The sequence below is a fragment of the Haliotis cracherodii genome, unplaced genomic scaffold, assembly GCF_022045235.1.
Source record: "Haliotis cracherodii isolate W230 unplaced genomic scaffold, xgHalCrac1.p SCAF_13, whole genome shotgun sequence".
NCBI classification, from domain to species: Eukaryota; Metazoa; Mollusca; class Gastropoda; order Lepetellida; family Haliotidae; genus Haliotis; species Haliotis cracherodii.
Window position 1 is genome coordinate 27,098,270 of NW_027266268.1, and position 27,944 is coordinate 27,126,213.

The window sequence follows — 27,944 nt, forward strand, 5'->3', positions numbered from 1 at the left end:
TCCGCTTTCGTTTCCCTATTCCTGTAATACATTTGAGAGACCCAACAGGTGCTCTACTTCCGGGAAGAGTAACCTCCCTTGTGTTGATTTTTTTTTATAACTTCGAAGAACATTATTTTCGTTGTTCTCACCACTTTCAGCAAATAGCAGGTAAAATTCTTATTGTTTTCCTCAGATACCATCATAGTAGACGTTTTATCAGGATGTTTGGAAAGGAAAGTGAATCATTGCACCTTTGTTTCATGTATTTACAAGATTCACAACCACGAAGCTCTTGTAAAATCTTATGTTTACCACTTAAAAATTAAAACATTTTAGGAATCTTATTCATCTAGCGAACAGAGAGAAATTATACAGGAGCCATTATTCATGTAATAATATTATAAAAAATATGTGTTTCATGATGCATAACAATTAACATAAATTTCTCTGATTTCTAAACGCCTAAACAGCAGTTTAATCATTGTTGTGGTTCTGTCATGTTGCTATTTCATATTTTATTTTTAATAAAGGATGGTAAATGATTTTACATGTATTCTAATGGAAACAGTTCAGTTCTCTGTTTCACGTTATCTCAGACATTGTCAGAACTCCCACACTAGTCATTTGTGGTGAACAATGTATCTCTTAAGTTACACACTAATTGTGTCATCATTTAGAGTTTGGAAACATGTGAAATAATTCTTTGAATAATTCAATATCTGGAGAAGCATGATGTGATGTATTCCCATCAGTTCTCATCTTGAACTATATCCGTATCTATAACACGAAGCCTGGGATACGTTCATGGGTTTATTCTTCATCATGGCGTCAGTACATCAGTCTGCACTGATGTCATCAGCTACGTCATAGCGCGAGCTAGCTGATATTATTTATTATAACACTCATCACAACGACAAAACACTACACATGATGTATAACTGATAAAGTATAAACTGTCATTATATATATCTTTTTTCAATTCAAGAAGACCTCGGTATGTTCACTGTTGATAAAATATCTCGCTTGTTGGTTGTGCAAAATTATGAAAATGAACATGTCATAAATCTTAAACAAGGCATGCCACAATTGCTTCAGGAACTTAATGGTTTTTATGTGTGTTTTTTTTTTTTATTGCTTTTAGAAAGAAGTACCTGTTACATAAAATGTGCTTCCGCCCAGATTGGAAGAAAGCCCATGACATATATCACACATTTACTAGTAATACAAACATAAAGTTTATATATCATATTGCAGTGTAGGAAAGTACATGTAGAAACATAAAGTCTTTAGTATAAAACTAAAACTGAAATGAAAGCTCTTCTTGTTTTCGAAAAGTTTATGATACAGCATCCAAGCACCATAGTATTACCTGTTATGAAGGCAATATCTTTTCAATGTTGTATCCGAAAATAGCTTCCTTATTATAAACATGAAAATAACGTTTTGTATTTTGGAATTTGCATCTATAAATATAGAATTTTGCCATAAGTAAAAGTAAATCAAACATTTTTTCTGTTTTATGTTCTCTTTAACTCATAAAAGTATCAATTCTGCACAAAATGTGATTTTATGTTTATAAACATGAATGCACTGGTCTGTCCACACCGACACTTCATCCCAAAATTGTTTTATTACAGCACATTCCCAAAACAAGTGAGTAATTATTGTCTTTTCATTGCGACAGGAGCACAGATCATTTTGAACATAATTAAGTATAAATGGAAAGGAATTAGTTGTGAGAATTCTGTGGGTAATATTGTATTGAAACCAACACAGTTTTACGTTATTTTGCTTCAGATGTTGTTCAAGATAGACACAATTTTATGGATAACAACTTCTTTAATACTGTGAAAAGCTTTTCACAGTATTAAAGAAGTTGTTATCCATAAAATTGTGTCTATCTTGTCATCCCTCAACTTCTAAGTAATGCCTATCAAACAATTTTTCAGATATTGTTCCAATTTAAGTCTTCAAATTGTTATTCCCACTTTACCTGCCCTTTAGTTTTTGCTTCTGTAGAAACCAATGAAAAACTGATATACTTTGAACCTGACTTTACCTAAATTAAGAGTTTTAAGGTATTGTTTAATGCTTCTGATAACACCGTAAAATTCTAAAGAGGATGGACACATACTTTACATTTCATTCAATTCCTCGTATGATAGAAACTCCATATTTTCCTTGACCAAGTCTATAATTGTCATACCACAAGATGTTAAAAGTTGGTACTTGTTGTTTTGTCTGGCGCTCAGCATTAAGGGGCTAAAACAAGGACCGGTCAGCTCCGAGTCAGTATACTGTGTTGAAGTAGAGTATTTATGTTAAACTGCGGCATTGTATCTCAGTGTGCTGGCACTATCAAATCAGTATTAGTCTGGACTAGTACAAGTAGTACTAACTGGGTACGCACCCCTCTATTACCCAACCCTACCCGGGTACCCGCTGTAGGTCTCAAGACTAGATAGGTACAAACTGTCCGATTGGGAAAAGTTTGAATGTAGCCCTGGCAAAATGTATTTAGATACCCGTATGAAACAATCTGGTCATGCATACACTGAAGTTTTATCTTTATTCAAACATATATATATAAGTCAGAAGAAATGGGTGCTTAATCAGAAAGAAATGTGAGCATTAGTGAGTTGTAGTGTAAACATAGAGTTTTCGATAATTTTTGTCATTTAACAATTTATCACGTGACTAACCTTGGGTCCGGTTTGTCCTTTTGGTACCCTTGTCCTACTCAGTACCCACCCCGACCCGATTTACCCGTACCAGCCCTCGTGGACACAGTAATGCAACAGATGCAGAGCTCCAGATAAGCTTTTGGTGTTGTGGGTATTTTACCCATTTATTTTAAAATCATTGGGTATCAGTAATTCTATTTGCGTATTCAAATTTCTGTTACCCACCAGTTTTTACACATGCGGGTATTTAAGTTAAATATTTAAAAACACTATTCATCTAGTCCCTGCAAACTGGTGTCGTGTGGGTTCGAGAGCTTTATAGGACTCAAAAATACCACGATACTTCCACAAGAAAGTGTGATGGCAAATGATCATGATGTAACTGTCATCGTGGAGTTTGGCAAGGTTGACGGAATGCCCGTTTATAATTTCAAAATAAGTTGCTGATTTGCTAATCGAATACGCAGGGTTACTTCACAATATTTTATGATACCCACAAGTTTTATTTTTGTAGCGTATCTGTAATGTTTGTTGCGTATTTGATACACTTGGATTATATTTTACCGTGTATTTCTGCATTTCTGATGCGTATTTCACGCAGATACGTAGCTTGTCTGGAGCTCTGAGATGAGCAGAGAGAAAAGCCCTGTAGTGTGATTATAAAGTCTGAGGGAGAAATGGGCAGGCACCGGCCTCATTGTTGAGAAAAAAAAACCAAAACATGTTTTAACCCCGGGGGTGGATTTATTTTGTCTTGCTGATGATTTAGACTATAAGTTTTTATTGTCTGTTATACGCTATGTCCCTTTTTCATGTTGGATTTTGGTCCAACATTTGCATGCCCTAAAGTATTGGAATCTGCGAAGTTGCTATGCTCTTTTACTTGTCCTTTAGCATGTGTGTCGGCGTGTTAGTGTAACCCTGTAATGCTGTAAATGACACAGAATGTAATAATAAGCCAATTATGTTGTCAATATAGTGGCACTGTTATTTCATATTAGTGTGATTACTGATACTATGTAGTGATTTGTGTTTATTCTGGATGTGACAAGCGAAAAATATCCAAACATACTGTTTTGTGATGAAAGATTATCAGCAGACTACCCCTGTCTATGACATCACATCAGGTGACCTTTGTACTTACATTGCTGTCAAATGTCACGATCTATAATTGTTTTTTCCTCGTCATATTAAGCGGAAAATGAAACACTCTTAATTTAGAAGATCGTCAATTTTTGCCAAGGTATATGAAGCCAATGTGAACTCTCTTTATATTAAAATAGCAATAGGTGAGGTGAGGTGAAATGGGGTTTAACGTCACGTCCAAGATTATTTCACTTATATAGAGACATGCATGTACGTGTGTGTGTTTTTGTGGCTGCTTGTACTAGTCCGGACTGATGCCGATTTATAGTGCTAGCTCACTGAGATACCATGCCGCAGTTGAACATGAATACCCCACCCAGAGACAGTATACTGACTCCGAGCCGACCAGTCCTTGTTTTAGCCCCGTAATGCCGAGTGCCAGACAGGGTAACAACAAGTACCATCTTTTAACGTCTTATGGTATGATGTGGTCGGGGATCAAACCCCGGACCTTCCGCTCTCCGGACGGACGCTCTACCACTAGACCACGGAGGCGGTCTAAAATAGCAATAAGCATGATAAGTTATGTTGAGGCCGAGTGAAGCGTGCCACATCTGCTAGCATTTCAACACAGGATTTGTATTTTTGTGTGTCAAAAATATTCAACCAAAACACCGCAAATTAGGATTGCTGAATATTTAAATCATTTAGTGTATCATGCAAATTTTTCTGAAATGGTTCATAATTTACAATCGTGCTGTTGTTTGCCGATAAACAAATACAATTTAAGCTCAGTTAAATTTACGATATTGGAGATATGATTATTGAAATAAGTTTGCACAAATTTAACAATTTATACATGTTCCTAATATGAAACACATTCCATATTCAATCACGTAATTAAGGTAAGTTCAAGAACACTTACAATTTTTATGTTTTGCTTTGCTCTTAAGCTCTGTATGTTTGAAAATATCAGGATACTTTTATAAATTAATGTGAATTTTTCTATCAGGAAGAAATGTGCAAAAATATTTCTTCAACTGTCCCATGTTTAATGAAGCACCAACCTTTTGAAATCACCCACCCTCTTTACAGCGCCTTATGCTAAAATTAATCCAGCAGACAGGGTTAAGAAGCTTGAAAACAATTCAGCAGGCTAAAGGTTAAGTGTGTTAAACATATAATACTTTTGTCTAGGTTTAAAGGGGCACTGATCTAACGCAATTCCCCGGGACTGGTTGTTGCCTTTGTTATTGTTTTTTCCCAGTGAGTACCCGGATGTATAGCAGAAATCTAGACTAGTTCGCGACCTCTGCTGTGCCATTCGTAAGCGCATTAGTCACTTGTATGGGTAGTAATAAGGGCATATGGTCACATTGATCAACAAAATGAAATACAGTTTTCGAGATAATAAGGAAATGTAAGTATCTTTGTGGGTAGCATCGGTAATGGTGACGTAGTTTTGATAAGTCACTTGCTTGGTAATTTTGCGATTTTCGTTTACACTATTTTGACTTGCAACACAAAGTTTCACCTGAGCATTGCTTTTTGATAGTGTGTATATTTTTGTCAAAATGTGTAACATTTTAAAATTTATTAAACGCCTAAATATTCAGTTATTTAACAAAGTGACTGAAAAACATTTCCATCTGTATTATTATGATAACGAATTCCAAACATTTTGATGTTTAATGTCATCACCAAGAGACTGAAAAGTACATTTCTGTGTTGTTTGGCTTCTAATCCTACATAATAATCTGTTGTGATGTTTGTAGGCCCTTTTGATCGTCTAAATCAATCTGGACAATCTGGACAATCTGCTGTACTTGCAGACGGTAGCCCAGTCTCTGGTCACGCTCAGTTGCGTTGCGTATCATCCGGGTACTCACGGGGGAAAAACAATAACAAAGGCAACAACCAGTCCGGGGAAATGCGTTAGATCAGTGTCCCTTTAAACTAGATGTTCCAATGAACTGAAATATAGTTTCTTTTCAATTGTTCTTTGAAACCACAAGGTCTAGGAATCTTGAACATTCGTATTCAGATTTGTTCATGCCAGTAAATAGAATTACAATTTTTGTTATCAACATTTTAAGAATCTTTTGCTCAGAAACAATAATACATTTGGAAGATGCATTTGATCATAATCATGATGATATTATTTGAAGTTTGGCATGGAATGGAATTGAACAAATATTTTTGTTTGTTAATTTTTTAACGGAAAATTGTTTTCTTCTTAGAAACCTTATGGTCAAGAAACCTCATAAAGCATAACAATGGAAGTCTGATTTAATTGTTCATACCAGTTGATCAGATTAAGTTTTAAAACATTTTTTAAGGCATTCGTCTTTCAGAAGCAAATTCCAGGGAGATGAAACTTTATTATTAAGAAGTGTTAGACCTTATTATAAATATGACTTTCGCTTGTTCATGGCATGGAAAAGCCAAGTTAGTGATCAAGCTTTAATTTTGTTTGGATGATAATTTAAATATCAGGGGTGTACTGATGCATCATTATCTGTACTTATTGTTGAAGATGGTAGAAGCTGTTTTACCAAATATGGTGATACTTGGGTCCAGACGGTTCCCCACCATCTGCCCGAGGCAAGAGCGTCCTATAACCTTTTTATCAAAGTCTTGTTTCCACCCTTGCCACATCAAGCTAACTTTCCTGTGCTAAATATGATTTGACTATTGCACATATCGGTAGTCCAGTCAGAGAACGTTTCTCAAAATCAACATCTATGACAGGTACACCTTCGTATGAAAGTGATTTACCGCTGCCTATCTTTGTTGACACAAATATGTCTTGTTCAACTTTTAAACCCCAACGATTGCCTATGTTTTTGTGTCAGGGATGAAATCACGAATGTTTTCATTATCTGATCAACTAGGTCGTCACCTATATTAGTCGGCATCTTTATACGAGATACGAACAGCGGTCTGATTGGATATTACTTTTTCATTACAAGGGGTACAACTTATGATCTACGCAAGGTGGCGACAGGGTCGAGCCAAGAAAAGTGGCCTTTATGTGGCAAGGGTAGAAACTAGAAACTAGGCTTTGATATAGGCTAGTTGACATGCTTGCCTCGTGAAGATGGTTCCCCACATGGACATTTTCTCACTGGACATTTCCCCACACCCTACTTTTAAGTGAACTTGACAAGTAATGATGATTTTGATATTCGTATAATTATAGTCTGTCAAATTGTTAATACAACTGTCGTCTGTTGTTTGTCCTTTTTGTATGTCTGTGTCGGGTATTCTCTGAGTGGAGAAATGTCTGTGTGGGCTATTGTCCGAGTTAACAAGACTTTTTTTGTTTTTGACTTTCATTCTAGACCATATTATCATGATTATAGATTTGCATTGCGCTCATTTCCATTCTAGACCTAGACATTATGATGATTCAGGGTGATAGTGTCTTATGTGAAATTGAGACACTAATGTATCTGTGACTATTAAGGCAATCCTTAATTGAAAATAGTTTAAGGGGTACATGTGTAAGACTGGAATAACCTGATTTAAGTTTACTGTGACTGCCAATTGAGTCACAGGGCTAAGACTGGATGGCCTTTAACCTGTTGGACAGGATTGTGTCAGGGGTGATGTGTGTGTCTGACAATCAGGGATAGTCAGTAATATGTACATTTCAAAAACTGGTAATGTATGACTTGGTAGGTGCTTGTTATGTTGTAGCAGGTGCTTGTTGCTTATATGTTTGTAGCAGGTGCTTGTTGCTGATATGTTTGTAGCAGGTGCTTGTTGCTGATATGTTTGTGACAGGCAGGTGCTTGTTGCTGATATGTTTGTAGCAGGTGCTTGTTGCTGATATGTTTGTGACAGGCAGGTGCTTGTTGCTGATATGTTTGTAGCAGGTGCTTGTTGCTGATATGTTTGTGACAGGCAGGTGCTTGTTGCTGATATGTTTGTAGCAGGTGCTTGTTGCTGATATGTTTGTGACAGGCAGGTGCTTGTTGCTGATATGTTTGTAGCAGGTGCTTGTTGCTGATATGTTTGTGACAGGCAGGTGCTTGTTGCTGATATGTTTGTAGCAGGTGCTTGTTGCTGATATGTTTGTGACAGGCAGGTGCTTGTTGCTGATATGTTTGTAGCAGGTGCTTGTTGCTGATATGTTTGTGACAGGCAGGTGCTTGTTGCTGATATGTTTGTAGCAGGTGCTTGTTGCTGATATGTTTGTGACAGGCAGGTGCTTGTTGCTGATATGTTTGTAGCAGGTGCTTGTTGCTGATATGTTTGTGACAGGCAGGTGCTTGTTGCTGATATGTTTGTAGCAGGTGCTTGTTGCTGATATGTTTGTGACAGGCAGGTGCTTGTTGCTGATATGTTTGTAGCAGGTGCTTGTTGCTGATATGTTTGTGACAGGCAGGTGCTTGTTGCTGATATGTTTGTAGCAGGTGCTTGTTGCTGATATGTTTGTAGCAGGTGCTTGTTGCTGATATGTTTGTGACAGGCAGGTGCTTGTTGCTGATATGTTTGTGACAGGCAGGTGCTTGTTGCTGATATGTTTGTAGCAGGTGCTTGTTGCTGATATGTTTGTGACAGGCAGGTGCTTGTTGCTGATATGTTTGTAGCAGGTGCTTGTTGCTGATATGTTTGTGACAGGCAGGTGCTTGTTGCTGATATGTTTGTGACAGGCAGGTGCTTGTTGCTGATATGTTTGTGACAGGCAGGTGCTTGTTGCTGATATGTTTGTGACTGGCAGGTGCTTGTTGCTGATATGTTTGTAGCAGGTGCTTGTTGCTGATATGTTTGTAGCAGGTGCTTGTTGCTGATATGTTTGTAGCAGGTGCTTGTTGCTGATATGTTTGTGACAGGCAGGTGCTTGTTGCTGATATGTTTGTAGCAGGTGCTTGTTGCTGATATGTTTGTGACAGGCAGGTGCTTGTTGCTGATATGTTTGTAGCAGGTGCTTGTTGCTGATATGTTTGTAGCAGGTGCTTGTTGCTGATATGTTTGTGACAGGCAGGTGCTTGTTGCTGATATGTTTGTAGCAGGTGCTTGTTGCTGATATGTTTGTGACAGGCAGGTGCTTGTTGCTGATATGTTTGTAGCAGGTGCTTGTTGCTGATATGTTTGTGACAGGCAGGTGCTTGTTGCTGATATGTTTGTGACAGGCAGGTGCTTGTTGCTGATATGTTTGTGACAGGCAGGTGCTTGTTGCTGATATGTTTGTGACAGGCAGGTGCTTTTGCTTGAACTAAAAGAATTGTTGCCAGTCCAGGCTTTTCTTGACTAAGGAACAAAAGTAAGAAAAGGGTAAACATGAGAATAGTACTGTTTTATGTTAGTTCTCAGAAGATAACAAACAAACAAACAAAAACAAGGAATTCAAACTTCAACAATGTTCAACATACCAAATGATCATATTTTTGGTGAATTTAAATAATTGAGTATAGAGAAACTAACTTGAATGAATGTATTCTTTTGTTTCTGGTTTGTAATTATTGGTTGTAAAAAAGTGATTTTAAAAAGTCTTGAGTGTAACATGCTGTGAAATGAATAAGGTATTAAAAGTTTATGAGAATATGACCGATTTATCTAGTCCTGCCCAGAGGTTGATATTCAGCCCGAGTCTGCAGCAAACGTCAGCAAAATTCCAAATGGGAATGGACAACCTTTCCAATTCATGTTACTATCATTATCGCTAATGTGGCCTTGTAGAGACTTGTGTTTCACTGATAACATGGCCAATAAACAGGATAGAGAAGAAGTGGTAAGAGATTATTGCATTGAATGCAATACTGTAAATACATTGGTTAAATACCTCGGTATGTAAAAAAACAGAACTTAAAAGAATCAAAATAATAAATAAAGATTTTTTCCATTTTGTCTGGAACACTAGATAAGTCCCTGTATGATGTAGAAACGGCCATCGAAGAAAGTATTCCTGGGCTGGTGGAAATGTGACCCTGCTGGGCAAGTTTCCTTTCCTGGGCTGATCTCTGCATCTGTTCATGATTGGATATCAGCTTGGTTTCAGACAGGAAAACCTAGTTTATTATTTCTGAGGATTCCTTAAAAACATCTTTTTGGTATTGATAGCCGTGTGGTTGTTATGTTTGCTATCTGAATTCCCCATCTTCAATTGAGATGTACGGTGTACATTATAGTGCCTCATGAGATGTTAAACTCATGGATTTGTAAGTGACTTGACAGGTACTACTAACACTAACACTAATAATACATGGATCTTTGTAATGTGTTAGATATCCCTTGAAACATGCTCATAGGGCTGTACTAGCAGATTTAAACATCAATGATTTAATAACATATTTACATGTAAATATATGCTCAGTAATTCATATTAATTAAGTCATTAAGAAAAACTTGGAGGCTTAGTCGACCAACCAGTTGAATTTGTTGTCTGTTAAAAGTTATTTTGAGTTGTCATGTTGTCTACAAAACTTGTTTCCCTTTCTTTTTATATAGTCCTGTATATATACGTGTTTGTCCAATGGCATCTTGTGACTCATGTACTTACTTGTATCTAGTTTTAAAGTCATGGTATTAATCTCTATCAACCAGTATGTAGACTAGACTTTTTTGTATTTAATTTCGGAAATATGTTCTGTTCAAAGGTACAGAATGATTTGATATTTAAATCTGTTGATAGATAAGGGTATCATATTTGTCCTGATAACAATGTTGCAACATCAACCATAGAGGGTCCCAGTGACACATTTAAACCCAACCCTTTGTGGGCCCCAGTTGTTGCAACCTTTGATGCGAGTTGCTCATCCAGTGATCAAGGTGGAAATATTCCTGCAACAAGTTCTACTGGTAGCCAGCCTGGCAGGTGCTTGTTTGGGTGTCAGATGTTTGTGTCAGTGACTGGCGACTCCCTGGAGATGGGAGGTATAAATATCCCATACAGGGGGATGTGAGTCACACCAGTGAGGCTCCCACTTTCCAATCTTTCTCCAGACAATATCATCACTTCACCATCGGACAAGTTACACTCAATTCTGTTTCTGCAATTTGTTGAGACCAGTGAAAGTGTAGCTAAAAGCTTGATAGCTATACAGGCAGGCTCATTTTCAGGAAAGTGGTTGCTTTCATAATTTCAATTTATTCGTTTCGGACATTTGTGTAACAATTTCATCAATGTCTCTGATTCGCCAAGTGCCGATATCCTGGGATGCGCCCACTTCCTGGAACAGACAGGGCTGGAACATGGATTACTTTAATCCAGAACGCCAGCTCGGCATGCTGGATCGAGAAATGAGAGATATGAATCTCCGATCGGGACTGCGCGATATGAACATGAGTTCCGACAATCGAATCTCCAACTTCCGATCTGGCTTTGACAATTGGGCGCCATATCCAAGGTCGTCATCATCATTTCAACCCAGCATGCCAATGATGACGATGCCATCATTTGATGGCGACTTTCAGTATTCCTTGCGACATATGGATAGAGAGATGAAGAGAATGACAGAAGAAATGAACAGGATGTTTTCCCATTGTCAACACCTTGTTCCAGTCGACTCGCAGCCCGAGACCTGGAGAACGCGGGAGAACTTCCTACTGGAGAACCCAATTGTGCATGATCATCATGGAGGCAAGAAATTTCAACTTCAGTTCGATGTTCGCCAGTTTAAACCCGAAGAAATTATGGTGAAGACTGCCGACAAACAGCTCTCGGTGCACGCTCGCCACGAGGAGAAGGGAGACAACAAGTCTGTGTTTCGAGAATACCACCGCCAGTTCATGCTCCCTACAAACATAAACCCAGAATCCCTTGTGTCCAAGTTGACCAGAGATGGACTCTTGTCCATTGAGGCGCCGCTACCAGCTTTGGAAGAATCGCCTAAACTCATTCCCATTGAGCATAATTAAACAACCATGAACATTGAAAGGAGGACAGATGATTGAACCGGACCAATATAGTGTATCTTTTCGTACTTTAATATTGTGTAATATCGGGATCTGGACTGACGAAATCCATTCAGGTAGAGGATTGCAGTATCTGTGAGTTTTCTAGTCATTTCTTATACTATGACATTTAATTATATTTGTTACAGCCATTTGTAATATGCAGTGTACATATTCTGGCTAAATGCATATACCTGTTGAACAGGATAATGTTCTATAACTGATTATGGTGCTATTTGGGTGGAGTTTGTTGATTGACAGTACTGCTGTGTTATAATAGAGGGGAGTGTATACTATATTCAACCTAATAAGTGCCCATTCCCCATGTATGAGCCAATGCAATCCTATATGCAGGGATAATCTAGGGTGGGACCTTGTGCTTTTAGCCCCTAAAGTTTAAAATACAATGGGGCATTTTAACATGGTGCTGTATGGGCAAGTGTGTGTGTACTTCGGGAATATATGAAATGTTCACATAAAGGTCCCATGTCAGACAATTCCTAGAATGATCCCTGTATATGTATGATTTGATCCCTGTATATGTATGATTTGATCCCTGTATATGTATGATTTGATCCCTCTTTTTCTTTGTGTCTTTGAATGGACACTCATTAGGTTGACGTTAAATATGAACTACGGATCAGATGTTTTATATTCAATATATTTTTCAGAAATATTGCCATGTCATAATATAAAAACTACTCAAAAGAAGTAAAAGAACACCAATATGTTCATATAACTATAGTTTATCTGTCATGACAGATTCACTATGGTAATAGGAGTGAGTGAGTTGGGTTTAACGCCGCTTTAAACAGTATTCCAGTTACATTGTGGCGTGTCAGCTTAATGTGGGAGGAAAGCCCGAAGTGATACAGGTCTCAGATGTTTACCACTCTGGTGAAAACCATGAGCACGGGTATCGTGCTGACAAACCGAGAAACATAATCAGGGCAAACCGGGATTCGAACCCACAATCATAGGTTTCTGGCGTGCCAAGGGACGCAACTCTGCACAGCGAATTGCGGCGCCTTAGACGACTGGTCCACCCGTGTCCCCTATGGTAACAGGAACAAATCATGTGTTCTTTAACTTCTTTTGAGTGGTATCCATGTATTCCTATATTATATGCCGGATATTTATTGGCCTATTCACATGATTCAGTCCTGCTAAATACTCAACATGTAATTATTGTGTTATTATGGGCAGATGCTTGTGGTCAGTATCAATCAACATTGCATGATGGACATAATAAATATCAGTGAAACTACTGCTGAAATCTGCTGTATTTATATTTGTATTTTTGTTATATATTAAATAAAATATTTCAATTTCAAATAATTTTTGTTTTCTTTTTGTTCATGCAGTACATGGTTACTCAGTGTCCACAGATCTATAAAAGGCATTGTATGGCCTAGTGGTTAAAGTGTCCTCCCATCCTGATCTGGACCCTGGTTCAGTTCCTCAAATGGATACAATGGACATGATGTATACACCCCATTGTATGGCCTAGTGGTTAAAGTGTCCTCCCATCCTGATCTGGACCCTGGTTTAGTTCCTCAAATGGATACAATGGACATGATGTATACACCCCATTGTATGGCCTAGTGGTTAAAGTGTCCTCCCATCCTGATCTGGACCCTGGTTCAGTTCCTCAAATGGATACAATGGACATGATGTATACACCCCATTGTATGGCCTAGTGGGTAAAGTGTCCTCCCATCCTGATCTGGACCCTGGTTCAGTTCCTCAAATGGATACAATGGACATGATGTATACACCCCATTGTATGGCCTAGTGGGTAAAGTGTCCTCCAATCCTGATCTGGACCCTGGTTCAGTTCCTCAAATGGATACAATGGACATGATGTATACACCCCATTGTATGGCCTAGTGGTTAAAGTGTCCTCCCATCCTGATCTGGACCCTGGTTCAGTTCCTCAAATGGATACAATGGACATGATGTATACACCCCATTGTATGGCCTAGTGGGTAAAGTGTCCTCCCATCCTGATCTGGACCCTGGTTCAGTTCCTCAAATGGATACAATGGCCATGATGTATACACCCCATTGTATGGCCTAGTGGTTAAAGTGTCCTCCCATCCTGATCTGGACCCTGGTTCAGTTCCTCAAATGGATACAATGGACATGATGTATACACCCCATTGTTTCGTAACAATAGGGGGGTGGCCTAGTGGTTAAAGTGTTCGCTCGTCATGCCAAAGACCTGTATTTGATTCCCCTCGTGGGTACAATGTGTGAAGCCCATTTCTTATGTCCCCCGCTGTGATATTGCTGGAATATTGCTAAAAGTGGCGTAAAACCATACTCATTCAGTCACTCGTAACAATACATGTCCCCCCCGACACTCACTCACTCACTCACTCACTCACTCACTCACTCACTCACTCACTCACTCATCAACATCTGTCCAAAGTTGTTAACATTGGTTGGTTTGGTTGGTTGGTTTGGTGTTTTATGCCGCACTTATTCCAGCTATATGACGGCAGTCTGTTGGTAATCGAGTCTGGACTAGACAATCCAGAGATTGATATCATGAGCATCAATCCACGCAATTAAGATGGATGACATGCTTAACCAAGTCAGCGAGCCTGACAGATCCCGTTAGTCAACTTTTATGACAAGAATAGTCGCCCTTTTCGACAAGCATGGGTTGCTGAAGACCTATTCTACCCCGCATCTTCACGGGTCCATTAACATTAGAGAAGGACTGGTAATATAACTGATTATAACACTATGCTTGGTTTTAGTTGAGGGGTGGTCGGGTAGTCTAGTGGTTAAAGCCTTCACTCATCACGCCGAAGACCCGGGTTCCATTCCCGACATGGGTACAATGTGTGAAGCCCATTTCTGATGTCCCCAGCCGTGATATTGCTGGAATATTGCTAAAAGCGGCGTAAAACCATACTCACTCACTCACTCACTCACTGGTTTTAGTTGAAATAGTTAAACCCAGAACTAGTTTCTCTCTCATTTGTCACCACTGTAATACCAACCTGTAGAATTCTTTTTTCATTTTTTTATTGAACCAGGTCAATCTTTTTTTTTTTTGGTACAGCTACATATACCTGTGATGATTATGATTATTATTGGGGATGTGTACCAAACTTCTCAAACATTACCCTTGGAATATCTTTTCTTCAGGAAAATGTCTCTGATGAATAAATGTGATTTTTGTAAACATAGGAAGGAGATTGAGATCCCTCAGCCAGAGTGTGTGACTCAGCCAAGCATCTGCCCTCCAGGAGGCTATTTGTGGAAGGAATGTCCGTATTCTAGTGAAGTGGTCTATAATTACATTACATTATACTTTGCATACACATGATTCATGTTAAAGAATGTACCGGTAATCTTTGTATAGTGTCGATTATTGATTGGTGTAGGTTATTGATGGGTGTAGGTTATTGGTGGGTGTAGGTTATTGGTGGGTGTAGATTATTGATTGGTGAAGGTTATTGATGGGTGTAGGTTATTTGTGGGTGTAGATTATTGATTGGTGTAGGTTATTGTTGGGTGTGGGTTATTGGTGGGTGTGGGTTATTGTTGGGTGTGGGTTATTGTTGGGTGTGGGTTATTGGTGGGTGTAGGTTATTGGTGGGTGTGGGTTATTGGTGGGTGTGGGTTATAGGTGGGTGTGGGTTATTGGTGGGTGTGGGTTATTGGTGGGTGTAGGTTATTGATGGGTGTGGGTTATTGGTGGGTGTGGGTTATAGGTGGGTGTGCGTTATAGGTGGGTGTGGGTTATTGGAGCGTGTGGGTTATTGGTGGGTGTGGGTTATTGGTGGGTGTAGGTTATTGGTGGGTGTAGGTTACTGGTGGGTGTGGGTTATTGGTGGGTGTGGGTTATTGGTGAGTGTGGGTTATTGGTGGAAGTGGGTTATTGGTGGGTGTAGGTTATAGGTGGGTGTAGGTTACTGGTGGGTGTGGGTTATTGGTGGGTGTTGGTTATTGGTGGGTGTGGGTTATTGGTGGGTGTAGGTTATTAGTGGGTGTAGGTTATTGGTGGGTGTGGGTTATAGGTGGGTGTAGGTTACTGGTGGGTGTGGGTTATTGGTGGGTGTTGGTTATTGGTGGGTGTGGGTTATTGGTGGGTGTAGGTTACTGGTGGGTGTAGGTTATTGGTGGGTGTGGGTTATTGGTGGGTGTTGGTTATTGGTGGGTGTAGGTTATTGGTGGGTGTAGGTTATTGATGGGTGTAGGTTATTGGTGGGTGTGGGTTATTGGTGGGTGTGGGTTATTGATGGATGTAGGTTATTGGTGGGTGTGGGTTATTGGTGGGTGTGGGTTATTGGTGGGTGTGGGTTATTGATGGATGTAGGTTATTGGTGGGTGTGGGTTATTGGTGGGTGTGGGTTATTGGTGGGTGTGGGTTATTGGTGGGTGTAGGTTATTGGTGGGTGTAGGTTATTGGTGGGTGTAGGTTATTGATGGGTGTGGGTTATTGGTGGGTGTTGGTTATTGGTGGGTGTAGGTTATTGGAGCGTGTGGGTTATTGATGGGTGTAGGTTATTGGTGGGTGTGGGTTATTGGTGGGTGTGGGTTATTGATGGATGTAGGTTATTGGTGGGTGTGGGTTATTGGTGGGTGTGGGTTATTGGTGGGTGTGGGTTATTGGTGGGTGTAGGTTATTGGTGGGTGTGGGTTATTGGTGGGTGTAGGTTATTGGTGGGTGTAGGTTATTGGTGGGTGTGGGTTACTGGTGGGTGTGGGTTACGGGTGTGGGTTATTGGTGGGTGTAGGTTATTGGTGGGTGTGGGTTATTGGTGGGTGTAGGTTATTGATGGGTGTAGGTTATTGGTGGGTGTAGGTTATTGGTGGGTGTAGGTTATTGATGGGTGTAGGTTATTGGTGGGTGTGGGTTACTGGTGGGTGTGGGTTACGGGTGTGGGTTATTGGTGGGTGTAGGTTATTGGTGGGTGTAGGTTATTGGTGGGTGTGGGTTATTGGTGGGTGTAGGTTATTGGTGGGTGTAGGTTATTGGTGGGTGTAGGTTATTGATGGGTGTAGGTTATTGGTGGGTGTGCGTTATTGGTGGGTGTGGGTTATTGGTGGGTGTGGGTTATTGGTGGGTGTAGGTTATTGATGGGTGTAGGTTATTGGTGGGCGTGGGTTACTGGTGGGCGTGGGTTACTGGTGGGTGTAGGTTATTGGTGGGTGTGGGTTACTGGTGGGTGTAGGTTACTGGTGGGTGTAGGTTACTGGTGGGTGTGGGTTATTGGTGGGTGTAGGTTATTGGTGGGTGTGGGTTATTGATGGATGAAGGTTATTGGTGGGTGTGGGTTATTGATGGGTGTGCGTTATTGGTGGGTGTGGGTTATTGATGGGTGTGCGTTATTGGTGGGTGTGGGTTATTGATGGGTGTGCGTTATTGGTGGGTGTGGGTTATTGGTTGGTGTAGGTAATTGATGGGTGTGCGTTATTGGTGGGTGTGGGTTATTGGTTGGTGTAGGTAATTGGTGGGTGTGGGTTATTGATGGGTGTGGGTTATTGGTGGGTGTAGGTTATTGATGGGTGTGGGTTATTGATGGGTGTGGGTTATTGATGGATGTAGGTTATTGGTGGGTGTGGGTTATTGGTGGGTGTGCGTTATTGATGGGTGTGGGTTATTGATGGGTGTGGGTTATTGGTAGGTGTGGGTTATTGGTGGGTGTGGGTTATTGATGGGTGTGCGTTATTGATGGGTGTGGGTTATTGATGGGTGTGGGTTATTGATGGGTGTAGATAAGTTGTAGGGTGTTATTGTGTCACCATTTCACATACTTTGATAATAAAACATTATAACAGCAATTCCTTTCCCTTTTATTCAGAAATAAATTATTCGTAGACAAATACTTATGACATGTTTGTATTGTCATGTCTGCATCAGTGTTCTGTCTCAGTACTCCTTGTTGTACAGTTGTAATTAATGAAGGCCAACTTTCTGTTCACAAACTTGAATAGGTGGGAGTGGGGAGACGATGAAACCTTGCTTTGATCTACACACCAGAGGCCAGTGGAAGGGCCATTCTGGGAACACCTTGGCAGGACCGGTTAAACAACCCTTGCTAGCTTTCATTTCAATAACGCAAGATTAATGCCACCTGCCCTTACTGCAAATTCCTGATTGTTCAAGTTTCCATAAGACGCCCCTGTTATTTATCCTTTCAACTAATTTGACATATTACCCTTTGCTATGATGCTGTCATACTTACCCTACCTGAGTTTTAAGTTCTCCCTGTGAGGCGGATCTGATGTAGACATGGTGTTGATTGTGATCAGTGAACAGGTCTGATAGAACAGCGGTAGAAACTGACATTTATAGTTCACTAATAATGATAACATATCGCAAAACCCTTGAAAAAGGCAGACTGTTACTAGTCCTTATGATACCTTAACTATCAGTCAGTTTGGCAAGGACTACAGGACTAGTGCCAATTTCTAACTATACTCTGCATGCTCCAAAGTCAGTATTTGTTTGATTTTTTTTGTTTTGTTTGTTTGTTGTTTAACGCCCCGCTTTGTAATATTCCAGTATGACGGCAGTCTGTAAATAATCTTGGATCAGACAATCCAGTGATTGGCATCATGAGTTTCGATCTACGCAGTTGGGATACAATGACATGCATCAACCAAGTCAGCGAGCCTGATAGCATAGTGGCCTCTTACGGCAAGACTGGGTTGCTGAAGACCTATTCTACCCCGGATCTTCATGGGCCAATTTTGTCTGAAAGGCACTCTTGGTCGAATCATGTATATTAGGAGGCAGTGATACAATTAATACATTGTGATTCGATTGATACAATTTGATACCATTTTCATGCAATTAACACAGCCTCTTTCAGTTTGCATTGTAATACAATCAATACTTTTTAAAAGCCAGGATTCCAGGACAGAATAGGTCCCCCACCCGGAACCTTGTGTGTGTCGACCGCCTCTGTGGTCTAATGGTAGAGCATCCGCCCGGAGAGCGGAAGGTCCGGGGTTTGATCCCCAGCCTCGTCATACCAAAAGACATTAAAAGATGGTACTTGTTGTTACCCTGTCTGGCGCTCGGCATTAAGGGGCTAAAACAAAGACTGGTCGGCTCGGAGTCAGTATACTGTGTCTGAGTGGGTTATTCATGTTCAACTGCGGCATGGTATCTCAGTGTGCTAACACTATAAATCGGCATCAGTCCGGACTAGTACAAGCAGCCACACACACACACATACACGACCATGCAGGTCGCTATATAAGTGCAATAATCTTGGACGAGACGTTAAACCCCATTTCACCCCAACACCTTGTGTGTGTCATGAGAACTGATTAAAAAGAGGATTGTCCCAGACTTGATTATTTCCAGGCTGCAGTGACATAACTAATAATGCTGAATAACTTTTACATTTTGGTGCAATTAATAATAAAAAGTCTAGAGAATATCTGTTATTGACATGATTAATGTCTGTGAGACTTTGCGATCACAACCAAGTTTATTTTTGTCTGCTGACAATCACCCCATATAGTATATTGGTGAGAGGTTATCTGCATGATGGAATAAGACCAGTGGTTGCGTATCAGTCATCTTGATGATGACTTAATGACCACCATCATATTTAATAGCAGCCGTGACCTTAAGGCGTCTCTCTGTGGTGGTGTGATCTGTGATAGCTGTATGGCATCTATAAATAGGAAACGAAAAGTTTATGGAACTAATTAAGAGTATGCTTGACATAAACAAGATATGAAGGCATGTTTTATTGCATGAGAGCTGTGCACTGATTGTATTTTTCAAAGAAATCAAACAACATTAACAACCTGCTGTAACTCCTGAAGGAACATTCTCAGTTAACACTGTCTGTTGCTGTGACTTCACTGCTGGACAGAGTTCCTCAGGAGGCCTGACATGCTCGGCTTCAGGATGCACACATGGTGGGCACACTCGGAGCATGGGCGCAGTTCTGAAACTGTTCATGAAAAAACCCACAGTGACGACATTCAAATTGACAGATGCATTGTTGAGATTCCAACAATCCACTTTCCTGATAGGGTGTTATCTGAAACACAAAGTTTGTGTACTTGTCCTGCTGAGTTTGTGTGTGAGCGTGTGTGCGTGCATGTTTTTCTGTCCGGTTGTCCATCTGTGTGTCTCTCTATCTGTCTGGTTGAATGTGTGTGTGAGTTTGCGTGCGTGTGTGTGTGTGCATGCGCGTGCGTGCATGATGGTCTGTCTGGTTGACCGTGTGTGTGTGTGTCCATCTGGTTGAAGGATTTTGTGTGTGTGTGTGTGCATGTGTGCTGCATGATGGTCTGTGTGTGTGTGTGCGTGTGTGCTGCATGATGGTCTGTGTGTGTGTGTGTGTGTGTGTGTGTGTGTGTGTGTGTGTGTGTGTGTGTGTGTGTGTGTGTGTGTGTGTGTGTGTGCTGTTTAATTTCCTTACATGGTTTTACCTTGAGTTACAAACGTGTGGGTCCAGGGGATCCCTAATAATTAATTTTAAGGAACCTTGCAGACAATATGAGGGTCCTGTTAAGTAATGAAATGGTCTAGTGTACTGTACGTTTAGATAATTACTTTAGAGCCTGGAATGAATCAATTATCAAATGGACAGAGGTCATGATTGATGACTGAAATAACAGACACCCATCATAGCTCTTGATGTGCTGTAGGTACCATGAATATTATTGGGATGCAGTATATTTTTTTATGTGTCCATTTTCTACATTTGTGCATCATGTAAAACCCTGTACTTAGCAATATTTAATGTAAATAATCGCTTCTGGACCATCCAGTGGTCAGTATTGTGAGCAATGAGTGAGTGAGTTGGGTTTAACGCCGCATTTAACAGTATTCAAGTTATATCATGGCATGTCAGGGTGGCAGCTGGATGACCCTGTCTACCTTGGCATCAGTGTGGTGTGTGATAGTTTATTGTTTCAGGTCATGGACCTTTGCACTGATTTGATTTGATTTGATTTGATCTGATTTGATACTGTTTGGTGGCCTGGTAGCAATTGTTTTAGTTTGATTCATCATAGAGTTGAAGGTGTGAAACCATTTCTTAATATCCCATTATATTGCAGCAGTAGTTATGAAAGTTGCCACTGTCTTGTTGTGATGCACAGGTTTCTGTTGCAGGTGGGTAAGTGATGTCTCAAGATGGGGGAAAGTCCTGTGGACGTACCCGATGACCCCGGGCAGGGAGCAGACGACTGTCGTCTCTGGATAGGCAATCTGGACTCCAGACTGACAGAGTAAGCCCACAGATAAGATTTCTTGATTTATTCATGGCATAGTTTAGTCTGTTTCCCAGACCCTAGAGAATAGATTAAAAAAGGAGTCCAACTCAAGTCTAGAATGTTTTGGCAAGTCTAGATTGCCTCAGCTTTAGGGTGAAGGTAGGGGGGGGGTGTCAAGCGAGGAATGAGTGTTCATTAATATGCCGTCTGAGTAGCTGTGGCATGTAAACAGAAATGAAGGTTGACATTGACAAGATTACAGAAATTCCAACAAATTAGAGCCTTGCAGATTTAGTTAGTTCCTGAAATTAAAGATTGATCTAGGCTCCATTTGGACATTGTTGGATATTATTTTTGTTTTATTTATTTTGTTGTTGGTAGGATTGGTTCTGTGTGTGTTTGTGTGTGTCTTGTTGTGGTCTTCTAGTATGTACATGTACCAGGTCACATTGACACAACATGGTTATCTCCCTTGTATTGTTTGAGAAGCCCATGCATAGTGTCCTGCATCACTGCTATATGTGCCTTTTATCATGTCTTACTTTTTAGCTCAACTAAATCAAGCGAACTTATGTGGTTGCTTGTTGTCATGCTTTTGCATATTTGACATTGGCTCTGAAACCGTAAAGCCGAAAGACCTAACCATTCATAGAGGTGCGCGATATTACCTGTATACCGGTATACCACAATATGAAATACCAATGAATATATACAACAATATGTTTGGAAAATAACGGTTTACTGCGTTTTTCAAAATCCTGCATGTAATCTTGTTTAAAGATTTTACAATTTCAAATGGAAATTAAGAAATTAAGAACTTTTTCCTGATGCTACAGACTAGGGCTGTGCCAAGTCAAAATCTACTACTCATTATATCCGACCCCCTATTACCCAACCCTACCCGGGTACCCACTGCAGGTCTCAAGAGCTGGGAACAAGATGTCTGATTGGGAATTGTTTCAATGCAGCCCAGGCAGTAACTGTTTAGATACACGTATCAAACGACCAGATCATGCGTACACGGAAGTTGACTGAAGCGTTATCTTTTCTCAGACCTACTCAAAGTCAAAGGACTGGATGTATCGTCAGAAAGAAATGCGAACAATAGCGACATGTAGTGTAACCACTGAGCTATAGTGAGTTTTTGTCATTGAACAATAATTCACATGACTAGCCACGGGTCCGGGTAGTCCTGTGGGAACCCGGGTCCTACTCATGGCCCTCCCGACCCGAGAACCTGATTTACCTGTCCTAACCCTACTACAGACCTATTTTTGTTTGTCCTCTTTCTTTATCAACTATAGATATTTTGTTTCCAAATTAGGTTGAAGTGTCATCACATCATTACTTCATAAGTCAGGTGAGCTAAAAAGTGGGGGCACGACTAGCCCATTTGTCTAAGACGCCGCTATTCGATTTGCAGAGTTACGTCCCTTGGGCCTCCAGAAACCTACAATCATGGGTACAAATCCTGGTTTGTGGTGATTTTGTTTTTATTTCTGTCACCTTACTCATGCTCATGGGTTTCAAAGAATTGGTAAACGTCTGAGACCTGCATCACTTTGGGCTTTCCTCTCACATTAAGCTGATACGCTGTGATGTAACTGGAATACTGTTCAAAGCTGTGTTAAACAAAACTCACTCACTCATGCTTGCAATATGACGGCAGTCTGTAAATAATCGAGTCTGGACCGGACTATCCAGTGATTGACATCATGGGCATTGATCCTACAATTAGGATACGATGACATGCATCAACCAAGTCAGCGAGCCTGACCAAACGATCCTTTTAGTCTCCTTTTACGACAAGAATAGTCGCCTTTTACGGCAAACATGGGTTGCTGAAGACCTATTCTGCCCCGGATCTTGAGACATATGCTGACTCTTAGGAAAAAAGGGGCGTGGGGATGCACTTAAATATTTTAGAAATGAATTGAAATAATTAGGGAAACAATTGGTTATTTTTGTTGAAAACATTGTTGAAGTAATCTGGTTACTAGTTTCAAAAAAAGAAGATTCCGGGTTAGAATATGTCTTCAGCAAACCATGCTTGTCGCAAGAGGTGACTAATGGGATCGGGTGGTCAGGCTCGCTGACAAACAACAAACAGACAAACACAAAGGGAGGAGTGTGCACCCCTGCACCACCCCTTCAGATCCATGTATATTGAACCAACTTGAATTGGGCAAGTCTTCTTGTGCGACCACTGATCTTCATTATTTGTGTTGTTGAAGGTTCACCCTGCTGAAAGTAGTCCAGCGCTATGGTGAGCTGCAGAAGTTTGACTTCCTGTACAACAAGGCCGGGCCGGAGATGGGGAAGCCACGAGGCTACTGCTTCGTCAGCTATCACAGTAGACAGGTAACAGAGACAGATCACCCTGATACTTGTTCTTATGCCTCAACTCATTCATCCTTTCTGTGAATTTTTTAAGAAGGGAAAATCATCCTTTTCATTAAGTTGTGGGGTATAGTTTATGTTTTAGATGCCAGCAGGAGGATGCCATCACCAGAAACTTTATTGTCAAAAACATTAAATACTAGATTTTTATTCATGATATTACAAAACATTTTCAATACTTGCTCGCTTGTTTGTTGTTAAACGCCTCACTCAGCAATATTCCAGTACTGTAAAATAAACAAGTCTGGACCAGACAACCCAGTGAATGACATCATGAGCATCGATACACGCAATTGGGATCAATGACATGTATCAACCAAGTCAGCGAGCCTGACCATCCAATCCTGTTAGTCGCCTTTTACGACAAGCATAGTCGCAAGTATGGGTTGCTGAAGACCTATTCTATTCAATGTTGATAATATGTACTTTTCGTTTCTTGCCATGTGACAAGGTCATGTCAGATGACAAGGTCAATGACACATTTGCAGTATGATTGCAGTATGCTACCTTGGTTTTGTATAATTAACCAAGGTAACTAAAGGTACAGGACTTACGGTTTTAAAGTGGTACTGCATTGAACATCATAAGGCATCAGAGACAAATATCAATTTGAACCTGATTTGGTGAGGTCCAAATGGTTCATGCTGTATGTTTCTGGTGTGAAAGTTTTTGGGCTGGTTTTCTTTTTGCATGTACTTAAAAGCCTAGTTCTTTCTGTTTCTGGCCTAATACATGCTTGGCATTTGTTTCAGAATGCTGAGAGGGCCTTAAAGGCCCTGAATGGCAAGCTAGCGTTATCCAAAAAATTGATTGTTCGCTGGGCACATCAGGAAAAACAGGTTTGTTCTTCAGCAGTTAATGAAGCACACTGGTATTACATTTTATTACTGCTTGGTTGTTTCACATGGAAGTTTCACATAGCTTTTATATAAATACTGTTTAAAGTGGCATTAAACCCCACTCACTCACTCACTTTCAAAAGGGGTGTGTTGTGATGATGTCTGAAATGACCAAAGTAACATGGTCCAAGACCTGCATCACTTTGGGCTTGTATCCATGACTTGTGGTAAAATACCTGAAATATTGTTCAAAGTGATGGGGTCTGTCTGTCTGGAGCATATAGTCTGCATTCCAACATTTATTTGTCACTATACATATATTACTCTTGCAGAAAACCGACATAAATGCGAAGCCACCGGAGAAGAATGCTCCAGCAGACAGGTATGTGGGCTGACGGGATCTTGACCGATCTCATTGAGATCAGATCTTTGACCCCAAAATGATACCTCCCTTTGTGAAGATCTTACAACTCTTCATAGGAGGTCAATGATCTTTTTGACAGCCAATCTACATCCAAGATTCTATGTTCTGGGTATGAGCGAGCAAAACATTCGGAGAGCATCTAATTACCTAATCTCAAAAATGAATATAATGGAATGGAGTGTAATAGAAGCCATTTTTATATTTTTGTTGATATTTTATAAACCCTGTCGTTTCTGAGCACACAAAAATCTAAAAGGGTGTACTATCGATGGAATATTTGCATTCTGTGTGGGTTTTCTTTTGATAAGATTGAAATATTGAGGCGGTAACGAAATGAAGCCAAATCGATTTAGTCAGCTGAAATCTGATTGGCTGAAATCCTCACATCCTTCATTTTGATTGGATGATCAAAGTTCACTCAGGATTCACTTGAAGCAACCGCCTATGAAGGGTTTGTTTGACTTTGACAGAGGGGTGATGTATTGGAGGACAAGATCTGATTTGGATGAGATTAGTTTTGGACGTGTACATGATCATGTGACCTGAGTAGTAATAATCGTGTAATATCAGCTGTGTTGTCATGGTTGTCATCCAAGTGGCTTCCACAGGAGATATCGCTTCAATGAGTTGCATCACAATGCTTAGCAGGCCATTGTGACATCATCAGTTACCATGACGTCACAATCAAATGATGTCAATTATCTCTTTGAAACTGAGAACCGGGAAGCTCTGGGGTTGAATAGGTTTTCAGCAACCCATGCTTGCCGTAAGAGGCGACTATGCTTGTCATAAGAAGCGACTAACGGGATCGGTAAGTCAGACTCGCTGACTTGGTTGGTGCATGTCATTGATCCCAATTGCGTGGATTGATGCTCCTTGATATCAACCACTGGATTGTCTGGTCCAGACTCGATTATTTACAGACCGCTGTCACATAGTTGGAACATTGCTGAGTGCGGCATTAAACAACAAACCATACCAAACCACAATCTTTGTAACTAAATCTGGTTAGTGCTACTTTTTACAAGTCAAAACACTGGTTACAAAATGAAAAAGTTGAAAGAAGGATTGTTGATGACAAATAAAATCTCATCCTCGTGTCAAACACTGATCGATGTAAGTTTAGAACTCCTCAGCAAGCATCCGAGTTTTATACTGTTATCGACTCATGTCGATATATTATGTATCAATGCCTCACAAATTTTCACCTCATGCTTACCCATGTATATATTGAATATATCAATATTTTGAAAGTTACATTTACAAGGATTTCAGATAAATTCTCGGCCTAGCTTTACCACCAATCATGCATCATAATACTCAATCTGATTGGGTCTTGCTGTTGAAATGAACATCAGTTAACCAATCATATACAAACTGGATGGTATTGACAGTGCAACGTCTTATCAGTTTGGCCACTTGGAACATGAAAACTGGAATGAAATGGGATAAATGTGTGGTTAGGTGTTTGAGTCCCGTAAGCTCACAACGTACGAGATTAGTGAGTGACTCATTTGCTTGCATGATGATCATGGTAATGCTCGGGATGTATTCGGGTGAGTTTTTATTGGGTGAATTGTTTTTTAGAAGCTGGAACTTCATTCAAGCACATTTGCATGTAGTTCCACAGCTAGTTGTTATATGTGTCTGTCTTTGTTGACTTTTTTAAACTGTTGATTACACCCAGGTGAGCTACAGTGCTGTTGCATTATATTTATTGAATTGTAGAGCCATTTCACAGTCAGAGTATAAAATTCCCTAAAAGCCCATTAGTGTTTTTAATGTTTACAGTAACTTTACTTCTTAGATTGAATTAAAACTAAAATGCTCAGGTAATTTAGGGAATACAATCTCAGCCTGACAATTTGGCATGTTAACTTTTCAAAAGTTGCCGTCTGTCAGCAAAATAGACCATCTCGGACCGTCAGGCGGACACTATCATAGTAAAGTCACAGGTTGCCCAGTTGTCTTAAGTGTGTTAATTCACTGTGCAGAGTTATGTCCCTTTGTCATATAAGGATCCACTGATTCAATTTGTCGTTTGTTTGATTGTTGTTTAACGGCAGACTCGGCAATATACCAGCTATATGACAGCAATATACCAGCTATACCAGCTATATGACAGCGGTCTGTAAATAATCGAATCTGAACCAGACAATCCAGTAATTGATATCATGAGCATCGATCCACGCAATTGGGATACGATGACATGCATCAACCAATTAGGTGTATGACCACCCGATCCCATTACTCACCTCTTATGACAAGCATAGTCGTCTTTTACAGCCAGCATGGGTTGCTGCAGACCTATTTTACCCCAGATCTTCATGGGTTGATTTCGCTTTCAATCCAGTACTCATGGTTTTCAACAAAATGGTAGACTTAAAAAATATGTGTTACATTGGTCTTTCTGCCAGTCACTCATTATGTTTAATAATGGACCAGAGCTCCAGATAAGCTGCGTATCTGCGTAAAATACGCATCAGAAATGCAGAAATACACAGTAAAATAAAATCCAAGCGTATCAAATTCGTAACGAACATTACAGATACGCTAAAAAAATAAAACTTGGGCGTATCATCAAAATATTGTGAAGTAACCCTGCGTATTCGATTAGCAAATCAGCAACTTATTTTGAAATTATAAACGGGCATTCCGTCAACCTTGCCAAACTCCACGATGACAGTTACATCATGATCATTTGCCATCACACTTTCTTGTGGAAGTATCGTGGTATTTTTTAGTCCTACAAAGCTCTCGAACCCACACGACACCAGTTTGCAGGGACTAGATGATTAGTGTTTTTAAATATTTAACTTAAATATCACATGTGTAAAAACTAGGGGGTAACAGAAATTTGAATACCCAGATGGAATTACTGATACCCAACGATTTTAAAATGCATGGGTAAAATACCCACAACACCAAATGCTTATCTGGAGCTCTGACAGACTGTTCTGTTTCCAGTGTTGATGTGAAGATACATGCCATTGAAGCCAAGCTGGAACAAATGGCAAAGACACAAAAGGATTTTACAATATCCAACAAAGTGGAAGCGCCCCCTGGGAGCAGTAAACTGAGTGTTGCAAACCCGGAAAACATTCGTAATCAGCTTGTGCTGAAACCTAAACCCTACTACAGAAAACACAGGAGGTGACTTGGGTGGCAAGCATAACAGGTCAAGTTTTTGTGAGGCAACAATTAGCGATATTGCCATTATTGCTGTCTAAGGAGAAGACACTGGCAGGAGCTGATTTCTGTTGGTGATCAAAGGAGAGTCCTCTTTGTGGATAAAAAAGATTCGCGTTTCTGGTCTTAAGATATTCCTGTTTGTGCCCAAATGGATTCATGTTTGTGGCCAGGGGAGATTCATGTTCGTGGCCAGGGGAGATTCATGTTCGTGGCCAGGGGAGA

The 27,944-nt window shown here is 40.2% G+C and overlaps 2 protein-coding genes across 3 annotated transcripts; both read left to right on the forward strand.

Annotated features, from left to right (window-relative positions):
- The first annotated feature begins 66 nt into the window (after window positions 1-66).
- On the forward strand, window positions 67-27,944 carry LOC139459113 (probable RNA-binding protein 18). Of its 2 annotated transcripts, XM_071240561.1 has the most exons (7): window positions 106-150; window positions 1,620-1,635; window positions 20,767-20,882; window positions 23,102-23,228; window positions 24,020-24,106; window positions 24,439-24,488; window positions 27,498-27,944. In XM_071240561.1, exons 3-7 carry the CDS (start codon window positions 20,788-20,790, stop codon window positions 27,685-27,687), a joined length of 549 nt encoding a protein of 182 aa, XP_071096662.1. In that variant the 5' UTR covers window positions 106-150; window positions 1,620-1,635; window positions 20,767-20,787; the 3' UTR covers window positions 27,688-27,944. The 2 variants fall into 2 exon arrangements, with proteins under 2 accessions (XP_071096661.1, XP_071096662.1); XM_071240560.1 differs by lacking the exon at window positions 1,620-1,635 and having other exon boundaries at window positions 67-150.
- Window positions 10,733-11,727, forward strand: LOC139459112 (heat shock protein 30D-like). The gene has a single exon (XM_071240559.1). The coding sequence runs from the start codon at window positions 10,884-10,886 to the stop codon at window positions 11,616-11,618; it is 735 nt and encodes a 244-aa protein (XP_071096660.1). The 5' UTR covers window positions 10,733-10,883; the 3' UTR covers window positions 11,619-11,727.

Coding starts and splice junctions, on each gene's coding strand:
- LOC139459112 (XM_071240559.1), top strand. CDS start 10,884: ATGTCTCTGATTCGCCAAGTGCCGATATCCTGGGATGCGCCCACTTCC.
- LOC139459113 (XM_071240560.1), top strand. CDS start 20,788: ATGGGGGAAAGTCCTGTGGACGTACCCGATGACCCCGGGCAGGGAGCA. Junction 23,229..24,019: donor TCAGCTATCACAGTAGACAG/GTAACAGAGACA, acceptor CATTTGTTTCAG/AATGCTGAGAGGGCCTTAAA. Junction 24,107..24,438: donor GGGCACATCAGGAAAAACAG/GTTTGTTCTTCA, acceptor TTACTCTTGCAG/AAAACCGACATAAATGCGAA.